Genomic DNA, 27,828 nt, shown 5'->3' on the forward strand with positions numbered 1-27,828 from the left:
CAAATGGCAGGAGGAAAGAATTCAGCCCTGAGGAGGCTGTTGTGCATGGGTAGCTACTGAACAGGAGTTCTGCATACTTGTTACTGGCAGAAAGGAGGCTTTAAAAGAAAATAGGAACAAAAAGTCCCATGCTTAATGCATAGCAGGTTTTTTTGTTGTTTGTTTTCTGGGTGAATGTGATTTAGCTTGACTGCTTTTGCTCTCTAGCTCTCTGAAAAGTAACTGGCCAAGTAATACTAGCTATGCCTCAGCCAAGCTGCCAGAAGGTTAAGCATGCAGGTCATGTGTGTGTCTGGGGTGGGGGGACAGACGGGCACATGCAAAAGCCTCTATCTCACTTTCAAGAGCTCATGGAAACTGAAAAGCAGTCTTTGCCAAAAAGAAAAAAAGAAGGAGAAAAAAAAAGACCAACAAACTACCTTCCAGGTTTTGCTTGCCTGTGCAATTGAATACTGCGTTTTGTAGTTCCCAGATGCTTTTTGAGTTTTATCTTCAACCATTGTGGACAGAAACCCTTTGAAAAAATAACTGGTTTCTTCTCCCTTATTCTTGCATGAATACAGGCAACTTGCTCCTCAGTCTGTTGATTTATCAGTCGTAGGATGCTCTGGGATTGACTTAGCTAGGCATGAAAAGTTAGATTAGTGCCACAAGGGAAAAAACAGAAAAATACCAAAAAAGAATACAGACAATGAGGTGGTACAATACCAGTAGATGCCTTCCCTGCAGATTTTATGAGACCAGGTAGCACTGCATTCATGCAGGTGAATCAGTTAGCTTTGATGCCTGTGGTGGTGGGGCAGAGGAGTGCACTGCACTCCAGAGGCCGTGTCAGTGCTCCGACTTCTCCCTGGGTCGTGTCAAACCTGTAGAGAGCCAAACCCTCAGAGCTTCAACCTTCCTTCTGCTCCCAGTCAGGCGATCAGCAGGGAAAGAGGTCAGACAAATTCAGGAACGTTTCCGTGATGCTGTGCCCAACCTGCTGGGCACATCTGCACACAGATGCTCTCTCTTCCTTGAACCTCCCTCCCACAGTGTGACTGACAAGTGTCACTAGTCCACTGTTTGTGTGACCAGTGAGCGTTACTGGGGGGCTGAGGAAGACACATTTTTCCCCACATTGACCTGGTCCCCCAAGCAGTCCCAGCCTTGCCAGGTGTTGAAAGCAGGCAATAGCTGAACAGCCATTTTAATCTCACATCATTTCTGGTACATGTGGTACTTTTGGCTTGAGACTGTTCCTACATAAGAGCCTCAGGAGCCTGGCTGTAGTTTGAGATGGTAATTTAGATGCCTTTTTTATTTTAAAGGTTCAGAGATTGTAAAAGGAAATGTTTAAAAAAAGCGTGTGAGGAGACAGTCCTCCCAGCAGCTCCAGTGGAGTCTGCCTGTGGGTCAGTTTGGTCCAGTGTGTTGTCTTGAAGCATCATGCCCTTGGCATCCAAAACTAAAATGGATTTTATGTCATAATACCCAAGCAGTTATGAGGACATATGAGACTGGTCTAAGTTACAACATTCACTCATGTTTGAACATGATAATGTGCAGTTGAGTTAAATGGCACGGTCCTGAGCTGAATTGGGGGTGTGACTTCTGAAGGATGTGCCCAAATGCCATTAACATTGTCTCCCTTGTGCTGTTTTGAAGTCAGTCATATGGACAAAGAGGAACTCTCTGCTGGACTCCCATTTTTACCTATTGTAAGCAAAAATTTCTATTGCATGTAGAAGCCTAAGTTTGATTTTTTCCAAAAACACTCTAAAGATGAAGTGAGTCTAAAGGCCCTACATTTTTTTAAAGAAAGAAAATTTACAATTTGAGTTTTTAGTACTCAGAAAAAGAAGCACAGGAGCAATTCCCCAGAACGAGACGACAGTGTCTTCCTCAGGTTGCAAATATAGAAAACCAAGAGACAAGCGGGCCAGGTATAGAGATACTCATGAGATTGCTTCCTGAGCTATCTTGTCCCTCTCCTTTTCCAGTATCTTTGTGACAAGAAGTAGTTGTATTCATGGGAAGCAGGTTTGTGAACATGCTTTGGTAACACAGAGTTTTGCAAGCCATACCTGCTGCAGCTTAGCAGTGTGACCAGACAGATCTTGACTTCAAAGCTGCAATTGAAATTTGATATTGGGATGCACCCATGTGTTAAAGATGAGAAGGAAACAATTGTATTTAAGAAGTGTTGCTCTGAGGTTGGCATATACCGATCCATTTAGGGTACTGTCTGAAACTCTAAACGGAGAGCCAGCTGAAGATGGGACACTGTTCTTGCACTGAGAGAAGTGGATGCTAAGCTGCAGGCTTTTACTTACTACACCACCACAAGTCTGGTAGGCTGAGTGTGGAGATTACTGTGCAGTATGAGGCAGAAGCAGGGCCTCTTGAATGTTGGGGGACGGGCATGGTGTTCATGGGGCTGGATGGTAGCAGGGCGAGTGCCGTGCTGTGGGTCAGGGCATGGGGGAGAGCTGCCGGGCCCCCTGCCGCAGCCCTGCATGGTCCTGAGTGCAGCAAGGGGCCCACACTGGATCATGTCCCAGCTGTTTTTCAGCTCAGTCCGATTTATGGGATCTATGCTGGTATCCTTTAAAGGCAAACTTTAGAAGTGATGTTGGCATTAAAATTTACGTGGACTTTCTGCCCTGATTTGCCCGCTGACAGTGTCTTTTTCTCCCTCCTGCTCAGGCACATGAAGATTCACGAGAAGGATCCGAACAGCACAGCGAGCATAACTCCCCCGTCGCCACTGAAGCGCAGGCGGTTATCTTCAAAACGGAAGTTTAGTCATGATGCTGAGATGGACAGAGAGGAGAGGACACCTGCAAAAAAGGTTCTTTACGGGGCACGAAGCAAAAGACTTTCCTGGCTACCTCCTAAATTGTCAGCTGTTGTGTTCATCCAATCAGCATAGAAATATTAAAATGTAGTCTTGTTACAGCCCTGTACATATTTTAAGATGCCATGCTTTTCCTGTGTAGCCAACACTGTTGTCTGAGATTGAAAATGAATTTCTAATTTCAGAGATTCAAATAATTCAATTTCTTAAAATTCTTTATTGTTTAAATTTTTCGATTTGCTTATGATTTCTATTAGATAATTGATGTTGGATGACAAGAGAATGAACTATTCTTTCACTACTGCAGCTTTTCCCCTAGTGTTTTTTTTCCTCCCATTTACTTCATAATACTTTGCAGGATAGTGATTGAACTTTTAAGTTTACTTCAAAAGCAGCAAGAGCTTAAGTCTTTTTTTGTCTTAATCTGGAGAAAAAAAAAAAATCTGTAGTACATTTCCCTTTCACAGTAGCATAATCCTGCATTATTGGAGTTGCAAGAACAACCAGAAAATATTTATTTGAAGGCTAGACATTTCCATTATGGTTTTGTTTATGAAATACTTTAGTGTATTTCAGTCATTTATACAAAATGTGTGGTGGCTGCCAAACTTAACTCGACCCTTTCCACTTATTATCTCTAAATGGCAAGCTAGTAGCAGTTCCATTTAGCTCAGTATCCCTTGTTTCTGTGCATGCTTTTCTCCCTGTAATCAGAAGAGGGCTATACAAAACATGCAGAAATTCATTCCTTTTCCCTGGACCACTTGAGTCAGGAGTTGGCAGTATTGCAGTGGCATAAATAATTGAAGCTGACAGCTCGCCTGGTTTTCCGAAGGGGGAGGAATGCTAGTCCAGTGGTGTATAAACATATGGGTTTATAAGTTGTTCAGATTGCAGTTTCTCATTAGACTTCATGTATCCGTGACTTAGCTGCACGCTTCATGTCCTACTGAGCCTCCTTTTCCGTCGTGCACATTCTCACACACGCGCGCAGAGGCTCTGTCGCTCACCCTCTGTAATGCTGAAATGAGTCATCTCTGGTCGCCTGCAGCAAAGTTACGGATGAAGCCTGCTGCTTTTTTTTTTTAAGAGAAGGACTTCAAATGGATTGCATGTTTGGTTTGTTGCTTAAAATTTGGTCTAGTGAGGTTTTTTTCCCCCTCTCTCTGAAGGTTGTCGAGGATGGTCACTCCGGTGAAGGGGATAAGAAGGCTGAGGAGGAAATTTATCGTTGTCCAGTGTGTTTCAAAGAGTTTTTTTGCAAGTATGGGCTGGAGTCCCACATGGAGACACATCCAGATAATTCACTGAGGTAAGAAATAGTCCTGAAAGTGTTTCTGCTCACCAGATGGCCTGAGAGAGCCTACTGGGGAGGGGCAGAAACCGTTCAGCCCCCTGCACTGTTAACTTCCCCCCTTTGTGATTCTGAACAGGTTTTTAAACGTTTCTGCCTCATCTTATGTCACCAGGGTGCTTAATTTTATTATTTTTTGCAAATACAGGAAATCTTGCCAGTTAATAGCTGGGAATGTTTTTAGAAGAAATTAAAGCATGCCTTCCTCCCCTCCAAACCCATCACTGTTGTTTCATAAAACTGTAAAATGCCAACATTGCAAAATTTTAACAAGTTAAACTAAAGATGCCTAAAACATGAAGTAAAACTAGATAAAAGTATTCAGGTACCAACCTATGAGAATATTCTGCTTGGAGAGAAGGTGGCAGCTGGATAGAAAAATTTTGTTGTCTGTCCTGGGAGAGAGGGAAGATAGATGAGTTTCTGGTTCCAGACTTTCAATAAAATGTGTTCTGCTTTTCTGCCTGTTGAGGTTAGGGAATGATGTGGATTTTGGCTTAAATCAGCTTCTCTTAATAAGGAAAAATTAGATATTAATTGTTTGGGAAGGTGCTTTAGTGTTGTGTTTTGGTTCAAGTAATTGCCCCTGGGACTCCTGATACTTTTTTATTTCCTGTTTTTACCATAGAAAAATGTAGAGCCAGATATGTGAAGATATAAAAGAGATATTCCAAGTCTAGTTTAAACATGTAGAAAAGCTGCTATTTTAGGAAAGGAGATTGGCCTTTTGCAGAAGCTTGTCAGTGTTTTAAGCTTAATTTTGGATGTCGGACTCTAATCATCTTTTTGGAAGGGTACATAATTCAGCATCTTGAAGGGTCAGCACTCTCTCCTGAATACAGTGTCTTAATAGATGGCATGAAGCAGAGCCATCCCATTCTATTAAATGGGATTCATTCTGTTAAATTTTCCATTTTTTAAAAAATTAGAAAACTGTGGTAAATATGTGTAAAACCATTTTCAAGGCATTGTAAATGCTGCAGTTATTGGGAAAAGGTGTTGGAAAGCTCTTTATTACGCTTTGTCCAGCAGATAGTAGTTAATTAAATGCAGTTTGCTGTTTCTGAAGTAAATGAAGTAAATTTTCATTATAAAGAACAACTGAAACAGTTTGTCTCTGGTAAGAGCTCTGCAACCCCTGCAAAAGGGAGTCTGAGATAATTTTGCCATACACTTTACGCTTTAGAGAAAGAGGCTATCATATTAGGCTTATCCTGGCATTAACCTCATTTTGAAGCTTCTGCGAAGATATGACCTCTTTGCAAAGTTATACACCATGGACCTGAGTAGAGAGGTGGATTCTCTTGCTTTGAGTGATGAACAGAATCACTGCCCTTCTAGCGTGGCAGCTTTACAGGCTGCTGCGGCACGGCAAAAAGACACACTGGCTGTGCAAACATGCTGTTGCTCTTCATGCAACTCTCTTTCTACAATTGGGAGACTTGCTTTTGGATAATATTCTCCTGAAATGGATTTTGCTACCCTTGATTGTGTTGAGCAACAAAGACTAGAATGTCTCCTTAAATCAAAGCCATGATTGTCAAGCTCTGTGGGCATGAGTTAAGGCTGGTGCTGGGATGCTGGCCTTTTGGGCTTGTGTAGAAGATGGTAAGGGGGCTTTTGTCAATATTTGCTTTAGCAATTTAAGATGTGTCAGTGGAGATAGGGCAGGACAAGGAAGCTGTGGTCAGCTAGCATATTTAAATGCAACTTGCCCTGCCTATCTGGTTTAAAACACACCTGTTGTCCTGGTCTAGACAAGTCAAATGGCACTGTCTGCTTGGCCCAACCTAGCAGAAAATCCTCTGGTAAGTAGAGCAGTCTGGGCTGATGTTAAGGTGCCTCTTTTCATCCCAAAGGAAATGGGTTAAAATCCTTGGCAGGCAGGGGCTGTAATCCTCTGGTTCCCAGGGTTCTGCAAGACAGTAGGATTCAACAAGATACACTGAATATGGCACGCTATTCTCAGTCCTGAGTTCATCAGACCGGAATGATTCCTCTTGGTGAGGCTTAGGGGTGGGGGTTTTTGAGTGAAAGAGATGAAGAAAATATTTTGCTAGAGCATCAGAGCAGGAGGCATGGTGTGTATGGGTATGCTTGTGGCAGGAGAGCAAACTGCAAAATGTTAGAAGGTGTTCATCAAATCATGGTGTTTCCCTGTTATAGAAGACAAGGAGGAAGAACTCTCCTTAAACAAAGTTCAGACAAACAAAAAAGCACAGCAGCTGTGTTATGAGTAAAGAGCAGGGAGCAGAACACGCTCGGTCTGTTTTTATTGCCAGTATTGTAAAAGTGGAGTCACTCGATCAGGACTTCTGTGAAGCGGGTACCGGATGTTGCGCATCCGAGAGCCAGATGCTCTGGATCTGGCAGTTGGTTTGCAGCTATCGCTTTAGGTAGCCCAGCACAAACTGTTGTGTCACTACCAAAAATAAGTGATGCTCAATTTGCCTAGCTGTGCCTTTCTTTGTAAACCAGAGGGCAAACATCTGGCTCCTTTCTGCTCCCCCAATAGTTAGTGTAAAAATTATTGCAGACATCAGCTCTGGAGCGATGCACCAACATGCATTGCCTTGATGGTGGTACCAGCCTCCCTTCAGGGGTGCATCCCCAGCAGCACCAACGTGCTGGGGTGGGCAGGAGCTTCTGCCTAGCTTCCTTGGGGTCTTCTCATCCTGCCACTGCGGGGCTGTTGTGTAAATACAGCCCAGAGCATCTGTCTGTCCCGGACCCCCTCTGCTAAATAGCAGAAAAGGTAAGGCTGTCTGGCAGCCCCCATCAGTCTGTGAGCAGCTAATTTACAGGGTGGGCCATTACCCTTCCAGATAGTGTCAAACGAACAACTTTAAATCACAGGGTTAGTTGTTCAGAGTCAGATGAAAAGACACCCCGTATTGTCTTCCCCAATACTGCTTTTTCATGTAAAGCCCCGAGGAGCGGGAGCCCCTCATTGTTTACTTGCAGCAGAATAAACAATACTTAATCTGCTGATTGTGTGAGAGGGGGCTCCCACTTGGGAGAGTATCTCTTGATTATGTAAAATCCTAAATCGTGCATCTTTGTCTCCTAATTACGGTAAGAACTGCTCTGCTCTTGGGAGCAATAATAGCGCCCTTTGTTCCTCTGACAACGGGCTGTGGCACTACATTTCCTTTGTGGCATTACCCCCCCCCCCCCCCCCGCCCCGCCCCGTCAGTCTCCGTCCCTTTGAAGCCCCGGGACCTGCACCCTAATTAGTGATATGAGCTGGTCCCAGCAAGGTTGCCCGCAGTCCCCATGAGCAGTGGGAGGTGGCCCGGGGTGCTGTCTGACTCCCTTCGCCTCTACCTGGATTCTTTAGAGAAGCCGGCTCTTTCCCTGTAGCTGGGGCCTCAGGACACCGTCTATTTTGGTGAGTTTGTATCTGAGTGTCGATATAATTAGCAGAGTGCTGAAATGCTTTGCAGCCAATAGGGAAAATGAGAAACCTCACGGAGCAGGGTAGCTTCTCTGGAAACTTTTGTGGTGGAGGGTTGCTGTCAAACATGGTAATGTGCTTGCAAAGGTCGCCTGACAGACAGCTCTGAGCAACATCACCAGGGCGAGCAAAGGAGACGTGAGGATTTCCTGGGGAGAAGCCTCTCGAGGCGCTATGTGAAGTTTCTCCTCTTTCCTTTGGCAAGTACAGTGGAACAGGCTTAAAGTAAAATGTGTGGCTTTTAAAAAAGTACATGACTATAAAATTCCTCTGTTGGGTTTCACTGTAACCAGAGCATACCCTTTATATTTCCTCTCCTTCTCCAGGAGGCTCCTTACAGTACTCTCTGTACCAACAGCTAAAGGTTTTTTAATTTTTCCTTCCTCACAGCAGCAAGGAAACATTTACGCTGCCTCTCATGCCCGTATATCTTCCTGAGGAGAGGAGGAGGGAGGTATTGCTAGTGTTGCAGTTACCTCCTTTCTTAGAGATATGTCAACATTTCTCAGCAAGGATAGTTGTGCAGTTTGAAGATGATAAAAGCCTGGATCTTAATGAGTGTTATGGGGACTTTCTGATCACATTTGGTTGAGTATGGCATTGCCTTCAGTTACAGGATTTGTTTGCTAACTTTTTATAGGAGACAAGAAATAAATAGACATTGCAGAGTGTGAAAGACTCCGTCTGCTTCAGTCACTGAGCTGACCTGGTGACCAGAACCAGTAGATGCCTGTTGCCATGAATGGATTCAGGGTAGATTAAGTTTTTTGACCTTTTACAGAGCATGTCCAAACAGTGATATAATATACTAAGCTTTGTGACTTGCCAAATCCTGGGCATATTTTCACAAGGACAACAAAAGTAATTCTCTTGCCCCAGGGTAACATGCTTCTGTAGAACTTCCAAAGAAAGAAAACCAAAAGCCATTTACAGTCTACCTTGTTCTTCAAAACAGCCTAGCAAGTTTTGCTGAAACTTGTAAAGTCAAATTGGCTAGAGGTTGAACGCCACTATGGAACGCTGTTGTTCTGAGCAGTTAGATCCGTAACAGGCATAGCAACAGAAGAGCTCAGGTCCCGGAATGGAAAGTGTCAGGACACCCTGGCCATTGGTGTTTGTCGTCATCTGCTTTCAGTTTTGCCAGGGTAACCACTGTGAGCTCTCGTTTCTGAAAACACTCCCAGATGAAGAATGCTGCTGTTGTGTCTTGGCGTTACCTGGCTTCACTCAGAAGGAGCGGACAACTTAAATGCCCTAGGAATGGTCTCCTGGACTCCGTGGGTAAATTGTTTCGCAAGATGTCATGTGCGGCTTGCAATTCAGTCGGGTGGTCACCAGGTTTCCCCGTTTGCCAGCACATCCCCATTCTTAAGTGCATGGTGTCAGGTGGTGGGATGCTGCAAGGCACCTGCACCTATGTCCCAATCTTAAGTTAGGTTATCCAATGCACATGAGCAGCCCCATTAGGCAAGACAAAAGGAAGTGGGTTTTGAGTCAAAGTTATTCCAGCTACTTAGAATATTACATGTTTATCGCCCAGTGACTGTTCTTCAGGGCAGTTCTGCACATTGGCTTTGGGGAGATAAAATAGCCAAGAAAATAAATTAATGTAAATTTAAAGTGTATGGACATGATTACAATCATTTGCACCTGTAAAAAAACTAGTACAAGACTAAGTTGTGTACAGAGCAGCAACATGACTGAGTAAAAGTACATTGTACAGGATATGAAAGAAAAAAAAAACCACCAGAAAAAGACCCTTAAGTTTCATTGCTGATTTTGCCAATGCCTACTTAAGCAACTTTAGGAATTCGTTTTCTATCTTTTCTCTCCTTATGTAGGGGGAAATAATTCTGCTGACTTCATTTTTGTGAAGCACATTGCTTTCTACATGTGGTCAACCTTTTGTGGGAAGAGGGTGTTAGTGACATTGCAAACTTCCAAGAGAGAATGTGTTTGAAAACTAAATGTGGTTTGCAATTTATATTACTTGTGAGACAAAACTACGAGTTCATGGCAGGGAGAGGAAGTTTTTTCCTAGTAAGCTGACACTACTGTTACTAGAAGCAACTTGAAGCATGAATGACAAGTAGTCTTCATGCAGCATTGTGAAATTTCATACCACTTTTCCATCTCTGTCACAACTGTTGGTGTGCACATAGATAAACCTCATTCCTTGTTAGCACTTCAAAATGTGAAACGTTGTGCTCTTTTAATACAGTTGGATAATTCTGAGGTGGTTGTATCCTACATGATTGTTGAGTACCAAGACAGAGATGGAGAGCACTCCAGCATAGACATGTTCATGGACCTCCTTGACCTTTGGTTTTGGCACACTATACTTTGGCCCCGATACTTCCCTTAGTCAATGTTTGAGATTGTACCAGCAAGGATAGTTTAGGTAGGAACTGCTGCTAGAGTTACTGAGTACTGAGTCAATGCTACAAGACTTGTTATAGCCAAGGATGGAGGTGCACATGGGTCAGTTGCGTGGTGTTGCTCTGCTCTGCTCTGCAAGCTGTTTGCTTGGTGTCTTGCTGATAGGAACTAGGAACTGATTCCTGATCTCTGTTGGCAGAATTTTCAGTGCAGGAGCAATTCCACAAGCCAGCTGGTGACAATGAAATCCAGCTCTGGTAAATGCTAGGACCAAAAATATGCTGTGGTACAATGCAGCCCTTAATGTTGATAAGGCAGAGGAGAAGGTATACAAGTAAGCTGGTGAATGCACTGTTTTACTGAGCAAATGGAGAAGTAAAATCAGTGGGTTGGGCATCTGTTTGTATGCTGGCTTGCAAAAGCAGACCAGAACTGCATTTTAAGTGCTTTCTGAAGTGTCTATTCAGAAAAAAGAGATGGGAAACATCTGAAGAGCAGTGCGAGTCCAACACTGGCCCAGAAGTGGTCAGCTCACATCAGGGAGCTCATTGTGCGAAGACACTGGGAATCCAGAGCAGCCGGGTAAAAATACCAGATAGTGAATGGGCACAGGGAGCGACGCTCTGATGTGAAACTGTGTGGTGTGTCAGATGGTGTTGAATATCTTAGCTTGGTTGCAAGAATAGAAAGTGGGTAAAATGCAAAGCTGGCTGCAGAGGGAAGCTTCTTGTAAAAGGGAATACAGGAGGGAAAGGGGGCTGAGCCAAAATAGGTTATTAGCGTGCCTGCCTGATCCTGATGACCAGGATTTGTTTATACATGGGCTCTCTCAGAGTGCTGGCTGCTGCTCACTGTGTTAGCAGTCACGTCTGCAGGCTGAGCGTAGCTTACCTGCAAACGTAGATAAGGGCAAGGGTGTTCAGTCCAGATTTGGCTGCACCTATTTCTGAGCCCTGTTGTCATCAGTGGATGGTTACAGGATAGACAAGCGCCTGTAGATGTGTTTCTTCTTACGTTACTTATGAAAGGTGGTGTTGCTTTTTTGACATGATAGAAACAGAGACTTTTTTTTCTAACTCTTTCCATTAATTTTAAAATTATATTTTCCATATTTGAAAGATGTGCTTGAAGGCAGGAAGAGCTTTCCTTTTCTTACCCTGACAGAATACCAGAAGGTCCACTTCAGTTTGTGTGCACGAACAAAGACTTTTATTCTGGATGCTGTGCAGCTTCCAATTTTGGTAGCTATAGAGGACTGTACTGGCCGTGCTTTTTTTTCTCCCCAGGTTTGCTTGCCCTAATTATTAAACCCTTCATTGTTACTTATGTTTATCTTCAGCTCTTGCTTCGTGATTCTGTCCGGCCAATTTCTTGACACTTCTGATTTTTAAAACTTCGTCCTTTGTTAAGTGAAAAGGTCATTATAAGAAAATGAACTACTTTCTTCGTGCAAGTGTCTGCAGGCCATCTCCCTTTTTCCCTTTATTTGTTCTTAGTTGCAAGTTAATTCTGTTGAAGTAAATGGCAGAGTAAGCTACTGCTCCACTGGGGCAGAGGCATTAAAATCTGGCACTGCTGAAGTGTTGCTGGTCCACACAGTTCATTACAGTGTTGGGAAGAAGTGAAATCTTTTCCTGATTTTTGTTTGCTCGCACACACAAAAAGTTAAAAGATGGCACAGAATGGCTCGTGCCTTTCTATTAAACCTTATAGCGGTTAACTTCACTTGAGCTACTCTGACTGTGGGAGTGACGACACACTGGTACAGACACTGGCTCTTCAGCATGCCGACAAGTTTCTGAAGCACGACATCACCCTGTTTTATATCGGATCTGCCCCAGCTCCTACATGATATTTTTCTCGCCTGGACCACGGCGCAGCTGTAGGAATGCACATAGCATTGTGCATCCCTCTATTAATAGAAGGGCTGGCGCAGTGGTTTCAGCCCTTGCTGCACCCAAGGGTGGCTTCTTTGAGGGAGAGGATTAAAGGGAGCAATGGACGCATTGGTAACAAAGTCAAACAGCCAGTGGGGAGGTAGGAGGGAGAAAAAGTTAAAAGAAAAGTCCTGCCTTTGCTGAGGAGGTGAGGCAGCGCACACTGAATTTCTGGTGAGCTGTGTCTGTCCCCCTGTGCGTTGAGAAAGGGGAGGGGAACCTCTCCAGTCTGTTGCGCCTGGCCGGGAGCAGGCTCCTGTTGCTACTGTGCTGCTTGCGGTTTCAGCACCGACCCATAGCATTGGGCAAGGTGGAGATGGGAGAGCAGCAGGTCCTTTGGGGTCAGACACGCTGTGATGCTGCGGGGAAAAGAGGCAGGAACGGTCATCGCAGGACAGCAGAAGGACCCGCAGGGATCCCCGGGAGGGAGGCAGGAGCGGCGTTCACAGCACTGCTGCTTTTCCATCACTCATCTGCGGCAAGTGGGAGAGATTAGTGCAGCTGTTGGATGTTATTTCCCAGGGCTCTGGGTGTGGAGGCCAGGAAAGGTTTTAATGCAAAAGGAGATGAGTATCTGGACCTGGGTGGGGTTGCACAGGAGCAGAAACCAATTTACTCTCCCTCTTCTTCCCTTCTCCTTGCCCCAAAAGAAGTAAGAAAGAAGCAAAGAAATCCTTTCCTGAAGGGGAGTATGTCTGTAACCTACTAGTATTTCTTTCATAGCTGGTGAAAGCCCTCAAGTTTAAAACTATCCTTTCTCCACCTCCCCCTCCTTCTCGGCCTCCTCTGCAGTGCCCGTTACCAGTGTGGAGGCTGGGAAACTACTCCCGTCCCTGGTGCGGACGTGAGTCAATGGCAGGGAATCGCCCGTCTTTCTCTTCTGCCGAGTCGTATCGTTTTTTGGTCAGCATAGGATTTTCTTTGCTCGTAAGGAGAGCTGCATTAACTCTGCAAATAATGTGAGACAGAAAGGAGAATAATAAGAACAAGGGCGGAAATTTATTTATGGTACGTATTAGGGATTTCAGTGGGAGGAGTTAGATGACTTAATAATTGTGTATTAATGACTTCTGTCTCAGGATATGTTTCATTCTTGTTTTGTTTTCCTTGCTTCTGTTTGTGGCAGTTGCTAAAGAGCACAGAGAGGAAAAGAACAAAATGGTACCAGGCTTTTTATTTTAGATAAGGCCTAGAAATTAACACTGGGTTTATTTGTTGATGTCCACGACATGGGCAACATAGTGAGCCGCATGGGTGAAAACTTCAGGTTTTGGTCTCCTCTTGTGTGGTTTCAGAAGTATAAGTTGAAGAAAGCTAAATGTCACTTTCCCTTTCCCACAGCCAGCCTCAGGTAATGCAGAGCATAACGTTTGTTTAATTTCTTGGTAACAGAATGATGGATATAAGTATTTGGCATTTGCATCTTGACTACTGAAATATAAAATTTAGAAGGATTGAATGTTTGACTGCATTACCCTTAATCAAAATTGAAACTGATTAATTTAGCTTAAACTTTGGCTCTGCTTTACCTTTCTAAAATGTCTTTCCTTTTCTTAAAGAAAAAAAGCTATTTCCATTGCTGACAAATTGGAATTGGCTCACAGGAGAGTGTAATGCAGGGCAACAGGCATCGCTTATGTAAACTTTTCTTGCATAGGTGCCGCTTGTCCTAAGTGTAGCAAATCCTGGCTTGCCTCTTGAACAAGCTGCACAAAGCATTGACTATTTCTTAAAGCCTGTTAAAATGCTTTTATAACCTAATTAGCATTACAGATTTCAAGAATACTAACTTATTTTAGTAGAAAGCTTTTTAATGGTGTGTTTTTTACGGAGACCTTGTCTGCGTTTAAAAAACAAATGAAAAAGGTGCACTGGTGTAGTAATAATTAAACAGACTCGCCTGGCGTGATACATGGCCTGAGCACCAAGGTCAGGCTGGTGATTGCACTGTCATTGCACAGTTATATTTCGGTTCTGCTTTTTGTGTTTTAGCAGTTTTGTTTTCTCATCTGCTTGCTCTGTACACCTCCGCCAGCTCTGTCCAGAGCCCTAGTATTACGTTCACATTTTACAGGTATGAACAACTCCGAAACATAAAGGCAATTGAGAATGAAGCTCATTTTAAAGTGGTCTTAGCTGCTAAAAGCAGGTTGTTTTTTTTTTTTATTTATAATTGAATCTCTGTGCTTGGAACTGAACAGCGTTCTTCTCTCTGCTCTGTAATCGTATTTATAGAAAAATGGAAAACTGTGGCCAAGACTAGCAAACACATGATAACACAGCAGCTTTTCTTTGCTACATCTGGAAACTTACCTTGCAAGTAGAGTGCATTTATCTCCACTCAGGTGTTGAGCCATTGCTCTGCCTGTTCTGCTAACAAGCTCAGAACCTGTTCTCTGCAGCCATACCATCCGTGTTTGACTTGGCACTACACATGGACAGACTTGTGAAATCGTAAGGAGAGGGGTTTTTTTGTGCTGTTTTGTTTTGGTTTTTTTAAAGTTCATGATGAGCAAAGTATTACCATATGTTTCAGATGCTTTATTTGATATGCTGGACTTTTCAGACTTTCCACATTTATATAACTTTTTTTTTTAAAGCAATTTAAGTGAGATGAAAAAATGTTTCTATCACCTAGGATTACTTTTTCTTGCCTTTCTTAGACTGTGTTTTTAGATTTAAAAATACTGTAGACATTGGCAATAGCTAAAGATGGAAAACAGTACTAATGAAAAAACAGAGAATTTAATGGTTAGGCTTCCTTAAAAAATGCTTCCAGTTAATGCATTATTAGGCATGGCAGCTTACTTAATTTTAAATTAACACAAGCCTTAGTCAATGCAGCATGTTGCTTGCCTTCACTAGTTAGGTTTTGAAGCTCGGCACCTGTAAGTTTTTCTTGGAGGTGGTACACGTCCATATCTGCATCTGCATTGCTAATTGTATTCGAAGCTCATGTCATCTCATGTGGGAGAAACTCAGACTCCTTTCCTACTTGAGGTGAGAGGGAGGGAATTCAACAAACACACGCATGTGAAAAAAACGTTGTGCATGCACTCGGGCAAACGGGACGTATTTTAAATAGCTTGCATCCGTAGTGAAGACTGACAAGCCCAAGTGAGGTCTGCAGAGCCTGAGAGACCTCCCGAGCCAGCGGCATGGTGGCACCCCTCAGCATCAGGAGTGGCTTTACAATGACCTTCCTTGTCCTTGGCGAGTGGCGCGGGCGCAAGGTGCCAGCGCGGTCGCTTGAGCCCGCCGGGCCGCCTGCTCGCCTGGGGTGCCGGCTCCAGAGAGGCTGCTCCCAGTGTCCCCCAGGGACGGCTTTTTTCCAGCTGTTTTTATTCCAGCTCTCCAAGCGGGTGTGCCTGGACCGCAGAGGAAGGGAGGGCATCCACGGGTCCCTCCTGTGGTCCAGCTCCCATGTGGTCCTGTAAACTGTGACACCAGGGGAAGGTGCTGAGCCGGGGCACAGTGCATTTATATGCCCCGAAGTGCCTGCATCTTCAGACGACAGGCGTGATTTAGGAGCTTCTTTTTGACCAAATGGAAAAAGAGCTTAATCCTTTTCCCATCTTCTCCTTTTGCTGGCTGCTTCTTCACTCACAGCAAGGAAAATAGAAGACTAAGGAGGAAAGAGAAAAATACGGAGGGGTGTTTAATTCGATGCATTATAAAAGAGAGAGAGTACATATTCCTTTTCCAAGATATATTTTGTTTTGGGGAGGGGAGGCAGTTCCCTTTGCATGGAAAACACCCTTTTTAAATTGCAAATTTTTACTGTCCTGAGGCATAGTAGTTGATACAGGTGTACTGTGAAGGATTTTCACACGGGTCTCTGCTCTGGAAGATTTACTCTCAAGTACAGCTTTTGATGGGAGCCTTAAATAAACCAGTGCTTAAAGTCAGTGTGTCACAGCTGATGGAGGTGAGGGAGCGTAAGATGGATGAGGCGCACCTCCCCGCTCTGTGTGGGGGCTTGCTGCACACCAGGAGTGCTGACTCCTGCTCAGCCCAAATCCTGGGGGTATCGTGGCAGGTGCCAGCTCTCCCAGTAGCTCTGTGGTCCCGTCAATGGTAGTTGTGTCTACCCCGTCACGTGCGAGGGGATATGGCCGCTCTGTTGGGTTGCTGGTCCAGGGGAGGCCAGGCAGATTGGGGACCCTGGAGCTGTTTTGAGACACCCCAAGGTGAGGGTCTGCGTCCCTCTGCAGAACAGCTGGCTCCACACACTGCCAGTGATGCTGCTGGTGGCGCAGGAGCATTGCTTGTAAGCCATCGTTTTCCGTAGGGTGACGTACCAGGAGGAGCATGTCAGAAGCGCTGCTTGCTTTAACACAAGGCATTTTCATCACCTCTGAAAAAGAATTTATTTCAGCAGCCTGCAAGTTCTTCAGGTGACTGCTGTAACCCTTTAATGCCCTCCTTCCCCTCGTGGTTTTGGTGGTTGTGTGTTTTTGGTTTTGCTGAAGATGAAAGCTTTGCATCACAGAATAGGTGCTGCCAAGTGAGCGGGAGGGGAGCTGTAGATCCAGACACTGGAGCAGCCCTTCATATTGGCATTCCCCACCCCTCACCAGAGATTGTTGTGGTATTTAGCAGACTTCTTTAAGTAAATATTTGCTTTGTAAATGGCATTGGTTTGGTATTTAATGGAATGCAGGGGCTGTGGTGGCAATAATTATTAAGGTAGGATGCTACTGAATTGACAGGGGAGATATAAAAGATTAAACCTCCAGCGCATAGTACTTAACGTCCCAGCCTTTTGTACCGTGATAACAAAAGCTGTGTTACATGTACTTTACACTTGCTTCTTTCACCACTCAGAGACTATAAGTCCAATTGCTTTGTGGGTAACTTGGTTATCTCTTCATTTTCAGGGAATAAAAAAGGTCTGTGAAAGTTTATGTAGTGATAAAAAGAACAACAATGGGAGTTTGTTAGGGACAGGACAGGGAGGGAGTGGTTTCAGGAATTTGTCAGAAGTCATTTCTAATTGCAGGATGTTTTTTTAATGAGTAGGCACATGTCCTTTTCCTTGAAGTGGATGGTGAAGACAGTATAGGGAGAACTAAGGCAGGGGGAGACATGTGAAAAACTCGTAGCACATACAATATTCTCACTGACAAAACCTGACTGCTTCACGTTCACTGACGTTTGCTTCTGTGAAACTCATGCTTTAGTTGGGAGCTGGAGCTGTAACCACAAGGAACCATGTTGAATGAAACTGTGTGTCACTTGTTGAATGCAAAGTGGACGTGACATGTCACGCTATAGAGCTCAAATCCCAGATATTTAAAAGGCAGTAGGCTTGTTTGTTGACATGTTGGCCAAATGTTGCTGTATAGCTCTTAACTGCCTGCAGCATAGCTGCATTTCCAATACCTTTGATCATTTAACACAAGTCTGCTTTATGTGAAACACTTTTGTTTAGCTAAATTTGGGATTTGAGAACTTAAGAAGAACAGGAAATTATAGCAATAAGGTGTGGGTAGGGAAAGACATTGCTTCTGCATTTTTCTTCGGGGCATGCTGGCTGTGAAGGGGATTTACATTGTGTGTGCTGTGTCAGAAGTGTTGAACCTGTTTCAGGTCTTCCTCCTCTCACCCTCCTCCCCTTCAAGGAGCACTAGTTTTTCTTTTAAAACAGTATATTTCTCATAACAGCTTTGAGAAAAATCAGTGAAAGTTTATGGAAGGGCAGTGCAGAGAAAATTCATACACAGTTATTTGAGTGGCGTGCAGTAGTATGTTTTAAGCAGTAGTTAAAAAAGGTGCTATTTATACATTTGCAGCTGCTTGCTACTTAGGTCTAGTTTAGCCTCTCCTTGTCACTGATTTTTTTGAAATGTCTTTTATTTTAATAGTATTTTTAGTAAAAATAAAACTGTGTAAAGCCATTGAAATATTTTATGCCAGACTATGGGAAGGTTGTTAGAAGGCTGTGGTCTCAGCTGCCACTTTGCCGTCTGCCCACGTGGGACACTCAGTTCTCATGCACTATATTCTTTGAACTTCCAGTGAACCTAACAGCCAGAAACTGGTAGAAAGTGACTGTGACTGAAATGGCCTTTCTGTGGTGATAGGTTTTTGACACGCTGTGGCTTCATTTTGCATTTAGCAGGTTCTTAGTATCATGGGGCGAGAGGAAGGAGGCTGGCCTAGTGCGAGAAGAATGTAGTTCTTAAGCTTGCAGCAGTCAGTAATTTCTGTTTTTTTCCTTTCCAGGTGTGACATCTGTTGTATTACCTTTCGTACTCATCGGGGCTTACTGCGCCATAATGCAGTTATCCACAAGCAGCTTCCCAGAGATCCCATGGGAAAGCCTTTCATTCAGAACAACCCTTCAATTCCGGCAGGCTTCCACGACTTGGGATTCACGGACTTCTCCTGTAGGAAGTTCCCCCGCATTTCTCAGGTACCCTCTGTTCTTCATAGCTTATGATACCAAGTGATGGAATGCATTCTGAATTAATTGAAAGACTCGTCCTTGATGGGGCAGAGATTGGGTGTAGAATATTTTGTGGAAAACACGTTACCACTGTCTGTGTAGGCTTCAAACACTTCCTGTCTTTCCTTTTTCTTTTTTCATCTAAAGAATATTTGGTGGTTGGGGGTTTTTTCAGCATTCCAGTGGGTAACAATTAGTGTAAAGGTCTACAAAAATATTTTAAAGGAAAACTTGGGTGGTATTAGATCCTTGCCCCTTCCAGCCTGCACATTAGTTCTCACCTTCCCCAAATCATCCCACATCTAAAATCAATAGGAAGGACACCTGGTAAGGAAGGCATTATTTATTTTAATTTAGTGTAACAAAGATGCAGTCGTGGTATGAAAGATTTTATCATTAAAAACTTTGGAAGTCACTTTACTAAATGGTGACATCTTCAGTGACTTCTTCAGAAAGCATTCCCAAATACCTTTCTACTACATTCCTTACATGAGTTCTGAAGATTTTGCACCTTTGAGGGTAACTGACTGGGGAAAGGCAGACAGGTAGTCTGTTAATATTTTTCTGAGAGCCATTAAAGCTCTGTCAAACCTTGCCTGCCTTAGTTGGTTTGGGTCTGGATGAAGCTGCTTATCTATTAAAAAAGAAAAAAAAAATCAACAGCACAATCCATCAGGACCACGCTTCCTCAATATCTAACTTTTTCTTACTTTCCTTGGATTAAAGCATTGATTTCCAGCTTTTCCGGCTACAGAGTGGGAGACCTAAAATTTGCTGCTGGTCCAGGGGAGCATGTAGGTCATTCTGTAACTCTAATAGAGGTTTGATGTAAGAGTTACAAAATCATGAGAAGAGAGAACTTTTTAAACAACTTGGGTTTATTTCTTTTGTAATTAATGGCAGACATTTAAAGTTATTAAGGGATTTAAATGGTGGGACTTCCCTTTTGTAATAATTTTGCTTGCACTGTCAGGCAAGACCTACAAAGTATCTGGACAAAGTGTGTAGAGTATATAAAGGTCTTGCCAGCCCTCTACTTAATTTATCACTTGTGCTCTTCTTTGATGTGGAACTTTTGCAACATGTGAGCTATCTGGGTAGCATTTAAATATAGCATTTGGATTCGTGATCGTTTTCAGGGACAGGTATAAAATCCATTTTGTGAGGTTAGTATTTTCTTGGGAGAATAAATGTAATCAGACATCGCTTTCTGCTTTGGGCTCTACATTTCATTGATTTGCTTTTGCGGATGTTATTTTTGGTTGGTTTATGTTGTTTTGCCTTCTTGGGTACCATTTTGGTTTTTCTCCCCTCCTCCTAGTTTTCTTTGTAGTCATAAAGCTAAAAGGAGATAGTCTTACTGCCCAGCTTACTGAAGTTTGCTGTCTACTGAGGCTTCTGTCCTGTCAGTGAACTGAGAGAGGTTTCTGGAAGGGAAGTTCAGGATGGAAAAGTACTTGAGAATCTGAGTAGCCCTCTGAGGGAGTTTGTCTTTATAGAAGGGAACTTTTGGAGAATCAGCCCCTAATTTAGATATACCACTTAGGTGACTAAAGCCTGTGGAGCAGGAACATCTCCATGCCAGGTAGGTGGTGGCTGCTCTAACCTCCTTAACTTGGGCAGTGGAAGAGAGAGTGAACTGGGTTTGGTTTGCAGCAGCATGTGATGCCTTTCCAGTTTGAGATGTCTACTCTAAATATTTTTGCATGTCTTGCAGGTCTGGTGTGAAACAAATCTGCGAAGGTGCATCAGTGACTTCCATCGATTTATTTGCGAGACGTGTAACAAGGCATTCCCCATGCTTTCGGCACTCAAACTGCACACAGAAACTCACGTGGTGGATCAGGGAAAAGATAAGCACAAGCCACAGTCCACGACCCCACCCGTCGAGAACCCAGACCAGAAAGCCTCATGGCATCCTTTGGGCCTACAGTACACCAAAGACATCAAGCCTGTCAAGCAGGAGGACAATACACAAGATGAGGTCCAAGAAATACGGCTCAGAGCACTGAAGAGTAACCTACCTCAGGAACCCGGCAGCACCGGTCTGCTCAGCCTCTCTCCTTTGGAAGCTGCCTCTATGGGAGGGTCATTTTCAGTCCTTCCCCCTACAAAAGAAAACATAAAGCTCCTCTCGCTGCAGCCTTTCCAGAAGGGTTTTATCATCCAGCTGACAGCAGTATTGTGGTAAAACCCATCTCCAACGAGTCTGCCATTGAGCTGGCAGACATTCAGCAGATCTTGAAGATGGCTTCTTCTGCTCCTCCTCAAATCAGTCTTCCTCCACTTTCTAAGGCACCTTCTGTCCCTGTGCAGTCCATTTTCAAGCATATGCCGCCACTGAAGCCAAAGCCTTTGGTAACGCCCCGAACAGTCGTCGCAACCTCTACACCTCCTCCTCTTATCAGTGCCCAGCAAGCCTCCCCTGGCTGCATCAGCCCAAGCCTCCCACCTCCCCCTCTGAGGCTGATCAAGAACTCAGTGGAGTCCTCCTCCAACTCTCACCTCCCCCAGCCAGGAGGCAAATCGAGTCCTTCCTCGCAGTCGCTCCTCCAACCCAAAGTAGAGCCTTTAACTCAGCACGAGATGAAGACACAGCTGGAGCAGGACAGCATCATCGAAGCTCTCTTGCCTCTGAGCATGGAAGCCAAGATCAAGCAAGAGGTGACAGAAGGGGACCTCAAAGCCATCATCGCCGGGGCAGCAAACAAGAAAGCCCCAACCATGAGGAAAGTTTTGTACCCTTGCCGTTTCTGTGACCAGGTGTTCGCCTTCTCTGGTGTCCTGAGAGCTCACATCCGTTCTCACTTGGGTATTTCACCATACCAGTGCAACATCTGTGACTACATCGCAGCTGACAAGGCAGCACTGATCCGGCACCTGCGGACACACAGCGGGGAGAGGCCTTACATCTGTAAAATCTGCCACTACCCATTCACAGTCAAAGCCAATTGTGAGAGGCACCTGCGAAAGAAGCACCTCAAAGTGACCAGGAAGGATATAGAGAAGAATATCGAGTATGTCACCAGCAATGCCGCAGAGATGGTGGATGCCTTCTGCTCCCCAGACACCGTATGCAAGCTATGTGGCGAGGACCTGAAGCATTACCGGGCCCTCCGCATTCACATGAGGACGCACAGTGGCTGCCAGAAGAAGAAGCCATTTGAGTGCAAGGAGTGTGGCACAGCCTTTTCGGCCAAGAGAAATTGCATTCACCATATCCTCAAGCAGCACTTGCACGTACAAGAAAGGGAGATTGAGAATTACATCTTAGCAGTGGACTGCAGTGCCCAGGAAAGCCAGACAGATGCTCCTTTATTGGAAGACAGCACTTATATGGACCGCAAGTCCCTGACACCTTTCCTGGAGCCACAAAATGGCTTCCTGCTTGGGACGTCGTCTCATGTTCCCATCAAACTTGAACCTACGGGCAACTTCCCGATGGATTTTGACGAGCCATTAGATTTCTCTCAGAAGAACAAAAACCTGAATGCTGTGCAAGTGAAGCAGGAGAACCTGTTTGGCTCTTCTCCCCTGTCCCTCTATGACTGTTCCATGGAGCCCATCGACCTGTCCATCCCCAAAGCCCTGAAGAAGGATAAAGATGATGTCCCATGTGAAGCCAGAAATCAAGAGTTGGCTGCTTCTGGGAACAGTGATAAAGCCTATAACTGTCTGCAGTGTCCTTTGGGTTTTGGTGCCAATGGGAACTCAGAGAAAAGCAGGGCTGTTGGACATTCCCAGCCACCAAAAGGTTCGTTGCATTTGACTGTCCCGATCATTTCCCCGGCTCTCCTTGGCAATTCTGCCTTGCTGAGACCCTTGAGGCCTAAACCACCACCACCACCTCTCTTGCCAAAGCCTCCAGTAACTAAAGATCTGCCACCGTTGGCTTCCATTGCACAGATCATTTCATCTGTGTCTTCTGCTCCCGCTTTGCTGAAAACGGAGGCTGCAGACGCCAGTCCCAAGGCAGCAAGCAGCTCCACTGGGTGTGACAAATCAGGGAATGCCAAAGCAAAAGTGACAATCGTGACCGCCGTTCAGAGAGACTCCAGCCTGCCCAGTGACCTGACTCAGGCGTGTGATCCAGAGCAGTCTCCCATTGCCGATGCTGGGTTGACTAAGAAAAGAGGTAGAAAGAAAGGAACGAAAAATAAGCCTAAACTTAGCAGCAGTGTGGATCTGGAGTCAAGTGGGGAGTTTGCTAGCATAGAGAAGATGCTGGCTACCACAGACACTAATAAATTTAGCCCGTTTCTGCAGTCCACTGACAATTTCAAGGAAGAAAGCAGCAGAAATGGAACAAGTGAGGACGAGAAGGAAACTGCTGAAGATAAGCTGCTGAGAGGGAAGAGGAACACTTACTCAGACTGCCTGCAAAATATCCCCTGTCCTTACCGTCCTCGAGTCTTTCCATGGGCAAATTCCCTGCAGCGGCACATGCTCACTCACACAGGTAAGAGCGCCTTGTGCTCACGGTGGATTGTAGCCCCTGAGGATGTTCCTCATGAAAGGGCCTCCCCGTGAGGAATCTTCCTTCTTGTCCTCTCTCTGATGCCTCAGTGGTATTCTTTGTTATCTTGCAAATCCCTAGCTGTTGCTGTTGTATAATGGTGGTGGTAAATTTTTCAGTAATGGAATAATCTCTGTGCCTTTGAGTATCAAGGGGGCAAATTAAACTGCTAAAACCCATTTGAATTCAGTGGTATAGCTTAGCGTATCTGGGAAAAGACTCAGGTTCAGATGTTCTGATATTATTGTCTTATCTTGAAGGTGAACGTGTGGTGTTGAATATTTCATTGTGCCTTACATCATTTGTTTGGCTGCTTCCAGTGCTCTTTGTCTGCGTCAGTAATGATAAAAAGATCCATAAAAATGAGAGCAAATAAGTATAGAATTGTGGCAGGAAAATAAATAATATAGTCTTTAGCATTTTGTTCTTGCGGTGGCTTTTATTTGACAGATCAAAGAAGGAGGATGCAAGAAACATCATCCTGAGCATTATGTAGTAGCTTGCCTCTAGGAAATGTTTCTTATGACAACTAATGGTGGGCTTATGCCCTAAGCATGGAGAAGTGTATGGAATCTTTAAATATTGTGCCGCTGTATAAGTAACCTCAACCCTGGTGTAAACAATCGGAGAAGTTGGAGAGGGAGATTTATTCTAGGTTTGGGGTTATTTTTCGTTCTTTGCTAAAAAGGAAATACTGTGTCGAATGCTATGCTGATTTGAAATTCACTCCTTTTTCCACCCACACTGTAATAAAGTAATTAGTAGATTCTCATCCTGCTTGGGAGAAAGAGAACACAAAGCTCTACTTGCTGTTGCTCCCTTTAAGTCAGTCACAGTTGTTGATATTATTTTCTTCATTATGCAATCTCAGCTCCTGGTGTAAAGAGTGGAAGTTAAGGATATTTGTAAGAAACTTGAGGGAATCAAGTACAGCCTCATAGGAGATAAGATAACTTCATATTTTTTGATGGAATTGAGGTTTCCTGAAGCAACTGATTCATGTCTGTGCTAAAGAGGGAAACCTGAAGAGGTAGAAGAGGTTAGCTAAGAGATTTAAAGGGAATCTGAGCTGTGGAGCAGTCCCTATTACAGTTTGCTTTGGGTGATGTGAGGACATAACTTGCAAGGTATCAGTGCAACAGTGAGGCTATTGTTTTCTAGCCCACAGAGACCAAATTATTTCATCTTATTAAGCATACAGTTTACTTTCAATGGTGAAGGAGAGCTTTTTATTCATATCAATTGTTTTCTAACACTCTGCTCTCCAAAAAAAATAGGTAGTTACTGAAGAACTGTTCATGAGACAGAGAACAATAGAGAGGCTTTTCCCAGACTAAGGGGTTTGACCTGCTTATTGATGGCAGACTTCCAAGGTAGCAGCACTGGTGTAAACCCTTAATAAAGACAGGAAAATGCACTCAGCCATGAGTTGTACTGGTAAAACTTGTCTCCCCTACCACCGCCTGGCTTGGAAGGAGACACCATCCTTTCAGAAAGCCTGTGCTTCCCCTACAGGGAAGGCAAGCAACTGCCGCTGTAGCAGGGCTGGATCCTCAGTGGAGAAACGAGATTTTTGGTGATGCTACGGCAATGGCAATAATCAGATTGAGGTTGGTGCGCCCTGGCAATGATAATACTGAGCTCTTTTCTAATCATCATCAGAGCAGTGTCGAGGGAGACTTGTTGCGGAGCACCAGCCCACAGCAAGCTTTGACTGGCCTTGGGGCATCTGCTTTCAGGTGACACTAGTGCTCTGTTTCTAAATGGAGTTGACAGCAGCTCCCTTGTGGCAGCAGTGTAGATGAAGCTTACTGGATGAGAGAGGGAAAGGTAAGCTAGGAAGGTAAAAAGAAGGCGCTAGGATGTATTCAGGTGGAGCGAGCCCTGTGTTTTTGTGGTGAGTATCAGGTGCTGGTGGCCTGGGAGGAGTTTGGCAGCTGCGTGATAGATACAGCAGTTTGTTGGGTTTGTGTTCCTGGGTGGACGAGTCAGTTTTCTGATGGAGACACCTACAGTGTCCTAGTGCAACACACCGTTTCTGTCCCCACCTATTGCACAGGCAGTGGCTTGTTAGATAGCTCTGGTTTTTAAAAGGAGTTAAAAAAAAAAATCTATTCACTAATCTTATTATAAAGAGAAAAGGGGAATTTATTGTCTGGACTTGGTGGCTGCTCCCTGACCTGGGAAGAGAAAAGGGACCAAGAGGCTGATGTGAATGGGATAGATGAGAGTCCTGGTGATTTGCCTCCCCAAAACTGCACGTGTTGGGTATCTGCTCCATAGGGAATCAGTGCAGGCAACCTGCTCTGTGCTCCTAGGTTTCTGTAGTGTGCTGCGATCAAAAAACAAGGCAGTCATTTGAACTAAAAGGTGGCAACTAGCTCTTCTCCATCCATTTGTAGGGAAGTTGTTATTGGAATAATTTGTATTAAGTGGTCTAAGCTAATAATGAGTGAGCATGGTGAGGAAAGGTATATAATTTGGGGCATTTAAGTAGTATCTATATATTACCAGTTTTAAACTACTGTTTTTATACAGACATGAAAGATTTTGCAAGAGTATCTTTCAGGTTCAGTAATTTTAAAGTTCAATATTTGACATGGAGGACTCCTTCCATTGAGGTGTCAAGATCATATTTACCTTTTGTTAAAAAAGTCCAAAAAACGCACACGCTACCAGTAACCACATCCCTCGCACAACCAAAAGTCTCTCTTGTGAAAGTTTTCACCCTGCTTACTCTTGCCTCACCACCACTGTGTGTTTTTAGTTCAAAACCATTTCCCTGAAGAAGTATACACCTTCCTCACCAGTTCTTATTTTCATGCAAAGCTACCAAGAGGGGCACTGTGAATTTGGCATAACTTGGTTGTATATGGTGTTTGACACAGTACCTGTGTTTTGTTTTGAACGTGCTTGAACACTTGCTTTTAATACTTTCTTCTCTTGATGTCTTTATTGTTTAATTTACTCTTCTATGTTCAACTCGGTTTGCCTGCCTTTTTTGCTCTTCTCTCCTGCTCTTGACTCTTTTCATTCTCAGAGCAGCAAGTAAGATGTGCCCCTGCAGGTGGTGCAGTTCGTTTGCTCCTTTTATGGCATGTGCATCAGACTAGATTCATATAAAAATTAAAATAATGGTCTTTCTTGGCCGTTAGTTTTTATAGATGACCTAAATATCTTTGCAAAGAATCACTTGAGGGTGTTTTCAGAGTGCTACTGCCAGATCTTATTTGGGCCAAGATTATTTTTGGTTGAAAGTGAAATTTAATGGCAGAGGAGGTTTGTTTTGTTTTGGTTTTGTTTCATTTTGCTGTTACAACTGGAATGAACTGGACAAGAAAAGATCTATAAACAAAATAAAGTAATAAATAAATAGAATACAGTTACATCTAGCCCATGAACCTGAATGTTTCCTGTTGACTGGAGGACACAAGTCGTTTAAAAAAAAAAAAAAAAAGATCTGGAGGCATTTTTATTCTTTGCTTTTATGACTTCAGTCAAAGCAAAATTTTAGGCATCTCTACTTCACAACATTTGTCATTACCATGATAATAATGTGTTTCCACTAGGACAACAATGGCAGGGGATATCTTAATTAAGAAATTATCTTCTTACATGCTCTGTGATTATTTAGATGACCCTTTCTATTGAAAAGACTCCCTTCAAATGACTGGCTTCCTTGAAGTGTCCAGCCTAGACTATGTCCTGCTGTGCTGCTAACCAAATTTTACAGTCAGTTCTGAGTCAATATGTTGGCACAGATGTATTTTAATCCAGGCAATGACCATTCTTATGAAAAAAGTTAATAAAAAATCAAATCACATTGCACTTAAACAGATTGTTTAGGTTACCTCCAGTGAGTCAGTATATTTATCAGAAGAGCAGTTGCCTTTAAGGGACGACACAGGAAGCAGAGAATGCTGGTTTTTTGAATGATCTTTTTTGTTGCCTTTAAAGGTGACATGTTTGGAAAGCAGTCTGGTTTCCATTTGGGAATAGGACTGTAACTTGGGGTGTGAGGATTGGAGTTTGCACCGCAAGCAGGATTTTTGTTTGGGTCTTGAGACTCCAGCTAGGACGTTTGTGTGAAAAGAACAGTATCTTATCTAAGTATTGGTCTGTATGGCAAATATTTGGTTGAAACGGAAGTTTTAAAGGCTGAAAATATGAGAAAATTGTGACCTGAGATGCAGGTTGAGTTTCAAGTAATTAATCCCCAGCTAATCCTGTCATTGCATGCTTGAAAAGAAATGTGGAAAGGAATTGGGCTATCATGAAGCAAAGGATTTCTGCTCAGCTTTGAAGTTCTGTTTTGTATTTGCATTGTGAATGAAGCCAAATAAAAGTGCAGAAAGTGGTGGTGGTTGTAACTATAAATTTATGGTTGAGTTAGTAGGCATCTAAAAAGAAAGAGTGACTTGAAAGCCTGCAAAAAGCAGTGCCTTGATGCTTCTAAAAAGTTGTGTTAACACTGGAAGAAAATTAAGAGAAAGAAACAGCGCCTGAGTTGTGAGATGCGGGGAATCCCTCGTACGGCTTGAGATGTTAATTAGAACAGAACCAACTTGCGGAAGATTAAAGTGAGAAACATACCTACAATGTTGTATCAAAGAGGCTGCTGGCTGTGGAGTGGGGGGGGAGGAATTGTCTGTGTTCAGAGGTTTCGGGTGTGAGGTGGAAGGTGTGGTAACAGCTGATCTCCTCTTACAAGTAACTATCCTCACAATCTCTTTCTTCATCACGAAGATGTTTTGCAGGACTGCTTTCCTCATTGCACTGCATGATCCTGGCTTTTCTTTCAACTCTTCCTGCACTCAGTCCCTTTCCTTGTTCTAGTCATTTAAATGAATTACAGACATGAAAAACTTTCTCCTGTGGGGAAGGAATTGATTGCT

The 27,828-nt window shown here is 43.8% G+C and overlaps 1 protein-coding gene across 1 annotated transcript in view; it reads left to right on the forward strand.

Moving 5' to 3' along the window:
• Positions 1-27,828, forward strand: part of RREB1 (ras responsive element binding protein 1) — a 126,317-nt gene that overhangs the window by 80,916 nt on the left and 17,573 nt on the right. Inside the window, 5 exon segments of the mRNA XM_075744968.1 lie at positions 2,689-2,833; positions 4,012-4,151; positions 18,195-18,384; positions 20,135-20,585; positions 20,588-22,876. Of these exon segments, the coding sequence (XP_075601083.1) occupies positions 2,689-2,833; positions 4,012-4,151; positions 18,195-18,384; positions 20,135-20,585; positions 20,588-22,876 (3,215 nt within the window).

The sequence above is a fragment of the Balearica regulorum genome, chromosome 2 (assembly GCF_011004875.1).
Source record: "Balearica regulorum gibbericeps isolate bBalReg1 chromosome 2, bBalReg1.pri, whole genome shotgun sequence".
In the NCBI taxonomy this organism is placed as follows: Eukaryota; Metazoa; Chordata; class Aves; order Gruiformes; family Gruidae; genus Balearica; species Balearica regulorum.